At 39.0% G+C, this 12,302-nt stretch overlaps 1 protein-coding gene across 1 annotated transcript; it reads right to left on the minus strand.

Moving 5' to 3' along the window:
- Nucleotides 1–337: 337 nt before the first annotated feature.
- SYF2 (SYF2 pre-mRNA splicing factor) lies at nt 338–7,027 on the minus strand. Its single transcript, XM_006189530.3, has 7 exons — nt 6,912–7,027; nt 6,569–6,679; nt 4,394–4,519; nt 3,689–3,806; nt 3,249–3,339; nt 2,408–2,506; nt 338–1,474 (listed from the first exon to the last, which is right to left on the minus strand). The coding sequence occupies exons 1-7, from the start codon at nt 6,936–6,938 to the stop codon at nt 1,309–1,311; spliced, it is 738 nt and encodes a 245-aa protein (XP_006189592.1). The 5' UTR covers nt 6,939–7,027; the 3' UTR covers nt 338–1,308.
- Nucleotides 7,028–12,302: the final 5,275 nt, after the last annotated feature.

A 12,302-nucleotide genomic window follows, 5' to 3' on the forward strand; every position in this document is an offset into this window, starting at 1 on the left:
TTTAAGGCTATCGTAATACTCAGGATTAAAGACTTGAACTGTGGGTAATGGAAATGGGAAAAGAAATATGTTCAATGTATTTTCAGAGGTAGCATCAAGACCCTGTGACCAGAGCTGATTAACTGCACATAAAAATGCTGGAAGAAACAAAATAAGCAGAAATATAAAGTACTACTTAAATTTAAAATGGGAATAATCACCAGTGGTATTAAATATTCATTAAACACTAAAGCTGAAATATTTGTGAAATTTTCTCTAGAGTTTCAGATTTTTCTTAATTTGGAATGTCCTAATTGGGTACTTAGCATTTTTATCAGCACACAGAAAAAATATACCATTCACTCTTGACTTTTATTAAAATAAAGCTATTGTTGTGACAGCAGTGTTGTGGTCTTTTTTTTTTTTTAACAAATTTTTATCTTTCAGATATATACTGAAGTATTTATAGATGAAATTATACATTTAGTACTTGCTTCAAAATAACATGAGTTAGAGGGGAAAATGGGTAGAAATAAAGATGAAACAATTGGTGTAAGTTGAGATAACTGAAGATGGGTATTCGGTATATGGGACTTGAATTACTCTGTCCTCTTCTGAATATGTTTGGAATTTCTTATAATAGAAAAACTTTTAATGTTTGTGGAATGGAAGCAGGTATGTGTATGTCTGTGTATATATGAATGTATAAATACAAATATTTGTTTTAAATGATACACTGTTCAGTGGGGATTCCATTCCACAGGACATTTACTTTTTAAAAAGGGAACTGTTACACAGTATTCATGGGAGGACAGTTGTACTATTTCCTGAACTTGGCCCTAAACAGCCATGGGGAGGGTCTGCACCAACCCTCTAGTAGCCACTACCACCTTTCTCCTCACTGTCCTTAGCTTTGGAGTCTAAACTCCAAATGGTTCCTGAGTCCAGCTCTAGATTTTATCAAATTCATAACAGCATTCAAAGTAACAATGACTGCATTTACATATGCTGCAAGCATTCTTAAACCCAAAATGCTTCAAAGATTAAAGTCATACACATTTAAAAATACATAGAAAAATAATATAATTAGAATTTATACAAAGTAGATTTTTACAAAACAAGTACAAGAGATACATCTTATATCCAAGCACAAAAATGTGGAAATATACATGGAAGTATATGCTTAAGAAAAAACATTTATTTTTAAATGCTGAATGGGAAGGCAGAGACCGAGTTCTGGTTTACTGGTATAACTCTGAAGAGAACTTATATTGGCTAGCAGAAATTTTCATTCCATTCTCAAGCTTCTAAAAGCAGTTCCTGAAAGGATTAGACAGCTGTTCCTCTTTCCAAATTCTGTTTAATTTCAGCTGTGTATTTCCCATAGAATCTTTCAGCCTTCTTGTTGAATTTGGCATTCCTTTCATTGATGTAGTCAATATCTGCATCATCATTATAGGGACGTCTCCGGCTATATTTGTCTCGTTTTTCAATTCTGAGAGAGGGAAATAATTTACAAAATACAAAATTGCCTTCTTTTTGAATCTTAATAAAACACAGCCAAATGGTTAGGAATAGAATTAACACTTAAACCAGCACTTTGTGGCGGGGTTAGAGGTGTAGGAGAGAAGCCCAGTTTTCATCAAGATCAAGCTGAAACTGTCAATTAACAGCACAACCCTGGGTATGAACCATGAAATTCAGTAAATACAAATTCATCTTAAAATGCTTCTAAAAGCAGCACTGTTAGGAACTGGACATATGAAGTATCACTTAAAATGATTACAATAGTAATTATATTAATAATAACCACAGCTCATATGAACAGAGTATACAGTATGTACTAAATACTATTCTTAATACTTAAGTATATTCACTCCTGTAATATAAATTCATTTTGTTCTGCCTAATCAGTATCAAGAAACACCCTTACCAGGGGGAGGGTATATAGCTCAGTGGTAGAGCACATGCTTAGCATGCATGAGGTCCTGGGTTCAATTCCCAGTACCTCCATTAAATAAATAAATTAATAAATCTAATTACCAACCCCTCCAACCCCCAAAAAAGAAAGAAACACCCCTACCAGTATTAAGAAACACAAATATAACAAAGGTAAATTTACTACAACATTTGTGTTTCTTCAAATCAAAGAGTGGAATGGTAGTTAAAGTAAAAATAAGATTAATTTCTTAAAGAATAACTTTTTAATTAATTTTCAATTATTTGACAACTCAATTCCATCAATATCTTGCATCTTCATCCAAATCATATGTTCTCAACCCATCCTAGTTGTCTGTTCCCAAAACCACCCTAGATGCTAGGTCAGAAATGAGCAAATATGGTATCTGTCTTCTCAATTCATTCTAAGCACATTATGTCCATTTTGTCATTAAACATCTAAAATTTCAGGCTGCTGCAGAGTACTCACTGTTTTTCCAGATCTACGACCATCCTATCGATTTCCTCTGTGGAAGGCACATGTGTTCCATGAAGAAGACTGTTGGACGTTGGGAAAAACTCTTCTCCACTGAAAAGACAGCAATGTGGACTTAGAGGAACACTGCAAGTGCTCCACATTTTCAAATTTCAAACTAAACTACCATTCATGATGAGAAATACAATACCTACATATCTTTACTACAGGATCCTACCTTACTTTAAAGACAGAAAATATAGAATTTGAAGGGACAGAAGAAATCACCTACTCCAACACCTCCGTTTTACAGATGTAAGAGCCAAGGAGCAGAGCTTTGCTAAAGGACTTGCTTCTAGGCTCAGCTTATTTCTCCTTCCACTAAAGCAGGCCAGCAAACTCCAGCATCTGTTTTTGTGAACAGTTTAACCAGGACACAGCCCACCCATCTATGTCTCCTCTACGGCTGCCTTCACATCACAAGGGCAGAATGGAGTAGTTGTGACAAACCATACAGCCCACAAAGCCTAAAACGTTCACTATCTGGTCCTTTTCAGCAGAAGTTCTCCCATCCTAGCACTAAAGCGTTTTGTCTCCTAAAATATCTGAGTGACTGTGATAATCTGGGCATTAAATCCTCAACACCCCGTCTTAGAATGTCCCTAGAGAGATAACCAGGAGTCAGCTTAACAGTTGTGGATGAGCAATAAATAGTATCGTCAAGACCAAAAACCATCCCTAGACAACTGTTGATAACCCAAGTTTGGATTTATGTACATATGTGTATATACACACACAAGTACCTCAATATCACTTCAGGATGGGAAAAGGACTTGCATTAATCCTGTCAACTTACTGTTTTTCTCTCAGTCTCTCGTACGTTTCCATGTCAGGTTTGATCTGCCTGGTCAGCCGATGATACTGGCGAAGCTGGGCGGCAGCATAATCTAAAAATAAAATGAGAATCAGAAATGACATATTTCCTTATTTGGTCACACTACTCGGAGAAAAATCAAATTTGTAGTAGTAATACATGCACAAGACACTAATCTAAGGATAGCCTCTATCCTGAGGATGCTCATTATACAGGCTTTAATTTTACCACACAGAAAGGATCCAGCGGACTCAAGTACAGCCATTTTCACTTCTGCTCTGTGAGACATCTTTGTATTTTTCTTGGGAGTAAGCTTCTTAAGAGAATATTCCATTATGGGGCATGTCTTTTCTTAAAACCAGAAACATTCAAGGCGATGTTTATCTAACAGGACCATTCAATAAAGTAAAGGTGAGTTTTACCTGAAAATCCCAGATCCGGGTTTTTCTTCCTCTTTTTCCTCTCCCATCTTTCTGCATCTTCTGCACTGATCTCCAGCAACTTTACTTTCTCATAGTCTTCCCCCCTTGCTGCACATTCCTAAAAAGAAAGGAAAAAAAGCTAGGGCCTGCCTTTAAGACAAGCAATTATTTGATCTATTTTAAATGAAGACTGAATAAAGATATCAAGCAATAGGGGGAAAGGTATAGCTCAGTGGTAAAGTGTATGCTCAGTATGCACGAGGTCCTGGGTTCAATCTCTGGTACCTCCACTAAAAATAATACATAAATAGACCTAATTACCTCTACCCTCTCCAAAATGAAGATAAATAAAATAAAAATAAATTTTTAAAAAAGATATCAAGCAATATTTTAGAATTATTAATAGTTGAAGGAAACTTGGTAATCTGCTATGGTTCATAACAAGAGAGTGCATCGATCTAAAAAAATAATACTCAATATTTATCAGGTGTCAGACCTTTTTTAAAATGTTTTATATGCACTGACTTATTTCACAATTAACTCAAATGATTATATTATAGTCCCCATTTTACAGATGAGAAAATATAGGCATAGAGAGGTTAAATTACTTGCCCAAAGTGTTGCAGCTGGTAAAAAGCATTTTCTACTCTCTCAACACAACAGAATGATTGAATAAAACAGGAAGATAGCAGACTAGTTTCTAACCTTTTTCTTTTCTTCTTCCTGTAGTTCCCATTCCAAACGAGCTTTTTTGGCTTCCCAATTAGCAGGTAACTTAAGTCTTTTATCTTCTTCAACAACTTCCTGGTGATTTAATTTACGAGCTTCATTCTAAAACCATAAATACAATAAGGTTGTCTGCTGAAACATGAAAACAAATCCAAACAAATCTTTCCTTCTTTGAGGAAAGTCAGTTAAGACACACTAACAGAGGGACTTAATTTAACTCTAAAAGTAAGAGAACCATCAAAGGATTTTAAGAACGGGAACAGCCTAATTAGGTCTGTATTTGTAAACAGTCAAGAAATGTGTTGGGCTGCACTGGTTTGCTGTTCCAGACACCTAGGGGTTAAGGTCAGTTCTGTCTCTGTTTAGCTCTATGGTCTCTGTGAGCAAGTCCCTTAAGGTTGGATGGAACAAGATCTCACAAAGTGGAAAAGGCATACTACAGCGGCACTTAGGTAGACTTTAGATAGAATGAAATAATATTACATTAGATTATGAGAAAGATATTCTACTTCCAATCCTCTTTTAATCCTAATTCAAGGAAGAAGCCTCAATTTGGGGCTGGGGGGCTTTCATACCTATCTTAATGTCCCTAACCTTTCCCAAGTACCCCCTCCTCTTCAGATTTTAATACTTTACATTGTGGCAAATGAAAGGGATTTTCCATTATAATTACTGTATGAAGAGTCTGTTTTAAAATAAATTTAACTGCATAAAACAAAATGAGTATGTCATCTTAAGAACAATGTAAATTAGATGTTTCCTTGGTCACAGGTTGGTGGCAGTTAGTCCAGGAAGACATGTCTCCAACATATTCAACCCCATGTTCTTTACACAGTCCTTCCAAATAAATATTTAACTGTGCTTAATTGTTTATTAAATTTTTCTGGGTAAAGAGAGAGACTCCTTTCAACAACTCTTGGCTCTGGCAACACCCTCCAACTGAAGACACCAAAAACATATGCAAACAAACTTGTGTATGTTGCACTGAAGGAAACAGTAAACCATGGGGAACTGTAGGCATTTCAGTGAGAAGGTATTAGGAAGGGCTAATATCTGATACAAATATGATTTGAGCTTGTTGCAGGTGACTGCAGGGAAAGATTCAAGGAAGTGTGGTTGTGCTCCAGATCAGGCACTATCAGAAAGCCAGGGCATTCTATGATTGGGTATCTTCAGTTTTTATGCAGGAGGCAGGATTAATGGAGTGAAGACTAGTGCTTGTACTTGTCACTGGTGTTAACAGAAGAGGGTTCTGTGTGGTCATTTCTGTGGTTTGAATAGTCCTGTTTTTGTCACACTCTGATAGTCAGAATGATGTTGGTGATTTTGTGAAACCATGGCCAAGCTGTCAGGCCATTCTGTGTTGAAACAGTCAAAAGCTGCCTTTTCATTTCACAGCTCCAACTGTAGCCAGTTGCTTGCTGGACTTTTATCTCTGATATGAATTCTCTTTCTTTGCATTTGTCCCTTCTGCTTAGATATTTCCTCCTCCAACTTCTTTATTTGCCTGATAACATCTTATTCATCTTTCAAACAGTTCAAGTGTCACCACTTTTATGAGGCACTCCCTGGAGCCCCCCAAACTGTACCAATCTCTCCTCCTCTGCACTCCCAAGGCACTTTGTTCCTAATTCAAGCATGGCATTAACCACAATATAATTTCTGGCTAAAAGCTGTCTCCTTTACTTAAGAAGAGGCCTTATCTTAATCATCTGGTTCCCCACCAACTAGCTGAACCACTGACCCTATAGACCTTCCCAGATTTGCTGACTATGTTTGAATGAAAAGGCAACCAGCTTTTTTTTTTTTTAACATGGGACAGGTTTCTTCCAGTCTCGAGCTCTATATATTTCCCTAGGTAAAATAAAGAATTTAGGAGAATCACACAGCAGGGAGACCGTTAGCAGTAACAGAGAACCCCAAACTTAGCCCAGCTAAGTTAAAACAGATGCGTGTGGGAGGAGGGCTGGAAAGAGCACGTCTACTTCCAAAAGTGACTACAATGTGCTGCCAGGTTGAGAACCCAGGGACAGAACTTTCATCTTGCTCTGCGGCTCTGTCACACGCGCTGGTGCAGCTTCCTCGTCCCTCTACAAATCCGTACGGGCCTGGCCAGCTGACAGGTCTCAGCCGGCCTCTGGGGCTACTCACCCGCTTCAGGTGCAGCTCCCGGAATTTGCGCAGCCTCTGTTCGCGCTTCTGGGCGGCCAGCTCCTCGGCCTCCACAGCAGGCTGCAGTTCCTCCGCGCCGTCCACCGGCACCTAATGCGAGGAAGACAGGCTGGAGGCGGGGCCGGTTTGGCTGCTCCCCGGAAGGCCCAGGCGGATTCCCCGCGGCTCTCGACAGTCTGGGCTGGGCCCTCACTGCCCACACCGACCCCACACTGTCTGCGCCTTTCTGGCCCGGCACCCAAGCATCTCCTTCACCTCTCACCCTTAATCACTCCAGAGCCCTCCCCTACACAAACCTCTGGGTAGAAACGGAGGCACTTACCTCCTCAGCTAGAGCCGCAGCCGCCATCACAACCTTTCCTTTCCTGCTTCCGGCAACAACACAGCTCACTTCCGCCGACCTTTGTACCGCCCCGTAGATATAAGCCGATGACCTATTCTAAGCCCCGCCCCTTCCTGGCAGTCTTAGGAACTTGGGACCAATCCCTGCCCCGTTTAGCAGTGAATCGATTTCGATTGGGCAGAGCCTTGCGCAGCCGCAGAGGCAAGGGCGGGGCGGAGAGAGAAGAACCTGGAACCTCTCGGGAGCCGGTAGGCTGGTAGGAATCGTAGAACCAGGACCCTAATGGCGAGTCATCTTCACTGTGCGCTGCACCTTTGAGCGGAAAGTGCTTTCTTTTCAGTCCTTAGCCTTAGTGTCACCTTTTTCGAGACAGGTCTCCCCGACTACGTTGTCTCGCGTAGGCTCTTAGTAATGTCATACGGCACCATTTTCATTCTCTTGAATAGTGCAAGGTTTTTCTCCTCTTAATATGCTCTTTCCTCCAACAACGTTGTAAACTGCAGGGGAGCAGGGCCCGTCCCATCTTGTTCATTCTTCCGTATCCAGCAGGGAAACTGAGCCAGAATTAGTAACCGTGCTGAAGTTGTTAATAGTTCAGCTGAATTATTAATGCAGTAAGGTACTGGATAAAAGAAGAATATATGAAAATAACTTTTTTCATCACTAAAACCATTAGTTAGATGTGGAAATGAAAGTGTAATCCCCAAAATGAAAAGATACCTAGGTGTAAGATTTCAATGGTAACATTAAGAAAAGTACGAAATAATTTTAAGCACAAAAAATTAAATTTGAATAAATGATGAAGGATTTTCTGGTTGGAAGACAATATAAAAATGGCATGTCACAAATAGTGTCTCAAAGGAGTATAAATGTAATGTTAGTCCCATCAGAATCTCTGTGGGTTATTGTTTTTGTTTTTTGGACCTGGAGAATACTTTGAAAAAAATCTGAAAGTTTGACAACACACTATGGTGAACCTGTGAAGAAATACGAATTCATACATTGATGGTAGGACTGAAAACTGATACAACCTTTAGGAGGGCAATTTGGCAATATCTGTAAAAATTCCAAACACATTTACTCTTTGACCCAGCAATCTGGGAATATATCCTACAGGTACAGTTGCACAGGTATAAAATAACTTCTGTACAAGGTGGTTCATTTCAGTTGTGGTTTTTTTTTGTTTTGTTTTGTTTTTGTCTTTTTGTAAAAGCCAAAAATTGGAAACAACTCAAATGTCTGTCAATAGAGGATTGGTTAAATATATTATGGTATTCAGTGAACACTCTGAAGCTATAAAAATGGGGGATCTCTGTGTATACTAATTTGGGAAGATCTGCAAAATATACTAAGTGAAAAATGCAAGGAGCAGAACTGTGTATGTAGTTATAGTATGCTACCTTTAGGGAACAATGGGTAGGGTTAGGGTTACTAAGAGTATTTTTTTGTTCTGCAAGAAGCTTAAGTAAGCAATAATCTGGGGGTGGGTTATTGTAGAGACATATAATATTTTGAACCATATTAATATATTTCCAATTCCAAAATTAAAAGTTAATATTAAAAGTTCCTATAAAAAGAGTCAAGAGTATTTTGGGGGAAAAAATGAGAAGGGACTTGTCTTACTTGGAATTAAAACTTAATAAAACACTTGCACAGAAAATGACACATAAATGGAAGAGAAGAGAAAGTTCACAAGTGGATTGAGTGGGAAAGTGACGCTTTTTAGAATAAAATAGAATAAATGGTGTTTGCATAACTGGCTGCAATCTGGACAAAACAATATTAGATTCCTATCTCAGAGAAGAGGGGGAAATAATAATCATTGACTGTCAGGACATGAAAATTAAAATAACTCTATGTGGCTTTATCCCTCTCAAATTGGCAAAAAATAAAAAGACCAATAAAATCAAATAATAGAGGAGATTTCAGAAACCTGCACTTCTAAGCATTGCTGATAGGAATGGGAATTGCTACCTTTAAGAAAAGTCAATCAACAATATCTATCAAAATTATAATTACATGAACCCTTTAAGTAGACCAACTTTTAGAATCTATCAGAAATAAAAGTACTGGTACGAACGCACTGGTATACAAGGGCATTTGTTACAGCAAAAATCTCAAAACTGAGCTGTGTGTAATATGAACTGTGAGGAAGCCAGGACCCAACCTGGGTCGCCACTTCTGCATGTGTGCCAGGCCCCAGGATCCTCCCTCTGACCCCTCCTCCTGGTGCAACTTCTCCCTCTGGAGCAGGCCCTGCTGAACTAACCCAGGCTGAGGGATACCTGGCATGATCAACCTGGTACATGATCTGAGGCCGGCTTCCTCCTAAGTTGCCTCCTCCTTCTTCTCCTCCTTGACCATCCTCAAGGACACTTCTCTTTCCTCTTCTTCTTCTTCCTCCAAACCTCCTTTCCCCTCTCTTCTTCCTGCCTAGCTCCTCCTCATTGGTGAGCTTCTTGTGCCTTAATGCTGTGACACAGTCCCCAACCCCACTTCCCGCCTTCCTATCAGAAGTACACAGGAACCAGTTGCCCCAGAAAGCTGTGATTTTAAACCCCTTCCTTCCTTGCTGGAAGTATGTGTCTGTGCCTAAATAAAGCCCAGGTCTTTGTTTTAGTGCACCCACCCCCCAAAAATCTCAAAACTGTAACAGACTTCAGAATCCATTAAATTCCCTTATATTGAGGAAGATTTTAAAGTATGTCTTGAGGAAGTGATCTCATATCTTTGGTGTAATTGAGTCCCCAGTGTAAAGCTACGAGGGAAGAAATGGAAGGAAAAGGGGAGTTAAGTAGATTCATGGGGCTCTGTTTGCTGAGCTCACAGATATTCTGAGGTAGCACCGATAATTTTTTTCCATTCAGCTTTTTAATATTTATTGAACAGCAAGCTACTAGGTACCAGATTCTGTGATGGGGCCAAGTGGCATACAGAAGTGGTCAGGGGGGAGTTGCCTCACAGATCTTAGACTTGTCTAGGAAAGCAAATGGACATTGGGGAAGGGAAATGCTTGTAAGCTGCTTCTTTTATGGTTTTACAAGTCCTGTCATTCTTTTCTCCATTCCTATAAGTAAAATTGAACTGTATATTGCCAATTTGCTTATAATGCAAATTAAGAAAATTCCCAATACCTGGCCTTAAAAAGTGCAAATCCTCATGACTAACTAAAGGAATCTCTAAAAGAGATAAAGAGAAAGTAGCATAGAAGGGAGAGATAATATTCTGTGTGGTAAAAAAAAAAAAACTGCTCAACAAATCTGATTTTGTAAGATAATGTATTAAGAACATTCCCAGGGATGTCTATCTTGTTTTCCTGTGCAACATGGAGATTTGTGTGACTCTTCAAAACTCTGTGGAACTGTATAATTTATCTATGACAGCAGGACAAGTCACCTCAAAGCTTGATACATTGATACAACAACTACTATTTTATTATCTCTCACAGTTCTAGACTGGGCTCAGCTAGGTGGTTCTCACTTGGGGGTCTCCTATGTGGTTGTAGTCAGATTAGGGGCTGGGGCTGGAAGCATTTCGGAGGCTTCCTCACTCAAATGTCTGGTGGCTGATGTTAGTTGTCTGCCAGAACATCTGCATGTGGCTTCTCCATTTGGCCTGGGCTTCCTCAAAGAATGGTAGTTGGAGTCTAAGAACAAAAATTCTTTAAGAACCAGGTAGAATCTGTTCACCCTTTATGATCTAGCCTCAGAAGTTACATAATGTCACTTCCTTCAAGTCACAGATTCAAGGATTATGGACATAGACCCTACCTCTCCATGGGAGGAGTGTCAATATCACACTGTAAGCATAGCACATAATTTAGAAGATCTTCTACCATCTTGGAAGGTTCAGTTGGCCACACAGCTTGTTCTGTTCTTCATTAATATAAATGTATGTAAATGTAACTTGAACAAAGAGCACTTATAAGACTTCAAAAAAAATTAAATTCTTGCCATGTTCCATGAAAACAATTGTGTTAGATATTTTGTTTGCCCTCTTTAGAACTACTCTCCACCAGTCTCTGCTTTGCTCTTTTCCCATGAGAGCTGGCCTGTATGACTGTATCAATAAGCTTTCTTTCTTATTACTTTCTACTCATTGGGTCCTGCCAGTGAGTTGCACCTACAGAAGATCAGAAGTCCAGAAGAAATGAGGTCAGGATAATTTATTCCCTGGCTGGATTATGGGTTGGCTGCATTTCTTAGTCACAGCTCTGACTGAAGACCTATCCTATTCTTCCTTTGCTTCTTTAGGATTAGGGGTACCAATGGCTTTCCCTTGTTGCTAGCCCTGGAATGCTTTATTCTCTTGTTGGTTTCTCTTAATCCAATCTAAAACTTTGTAAACAATCCCTTTATTAAAATCTCAATTACTTGGTTTGAGTATGTAGAACTCTGACTGATAGTATTTTCAAACCCTGTAATTCTGATAAGTGATCTTTCTGAAAATAATTGACATTTCTATATTTCTAAAGAATATAAATGTTTGTAAGACTGCTTTGTCAGATCATCCATAATACTGACAAAATAAAAGCCTATGACTGCTAGATTTGCTGCTTTCATAGTTAAGAAACTTGTCTCATTTAAATTAACTGCACTAGATAAGCAATTCTGCATTGATTTAATTACATTTGTGTAAGCACCGCAAAGAAGGAAGTATGAAGAGCTATAAGAGGGGAAACTGACCCTTTGTGTGGTGAAGGTTAGGTCTTTCCTGAAGAAAGACATTTAAGAAAACTCAGGCAGGAAGACACATCTAACCCCAACTGGAAAATTGGTCATTTGCCATGGGCCAGGCACTGGTCACAGATACTTCACATATATTATCTAGTTTGTCCTCAAACTACTCTGTGACATGGGTATTGCCTTATTATCTATTTTTCATAGATAATGAACTCGATAATAGGAGAGTTAAATAACTGAGAGTGGTTATACAGTTCATTATTGAATGAATGGACAAATATATGAAGAGTGGGATTCTATGCAGAATTTTGAGGAGAAAGTCAAAGCCTCAAGTTAATCCAAGAAGCCTCTCTGCATCATGGAGATGCATGAGGAAGAGATCCCAAATACTGCAAGTCAACTTGTTCTTTGCTTCCTCCATTCAACAGTATGAAATTAATGCATCTTTGTACCAGGCACGTTTGGAGGCGCAGGGAATGAGTTGTGAACAAGATAGAAATAGATCCTGTTCTCTTAAAGCTTACGTTGTACTTAGTGGGGAGGCAATAAACTGCTGTGCAAAGATTAAAATAGGTTGATGTGATGGTGACCGTGGCCCTACTTTGGATTGTATAATCAGAGATCTGAATTAAAAGGTTTTGGTCACTTGATGGGCACAACCTGTGCTTTGGGTTACTTTCTCACACAT

Source organism: Camelus ferus, chromosome 13 (assembly GCF_009834535.1).
Source record: "Camelus ferus isolate YT-003-E chromosome 13, BCGSAC_Cfer_1.0, whole genome shotgun sequence".
Classification (NCBI taxonomy): Eukaryota; Metazoa; Chordata; class Mammalia; order Artiodactyla; family Camelidae; genus Camelus; species Camelus ferus.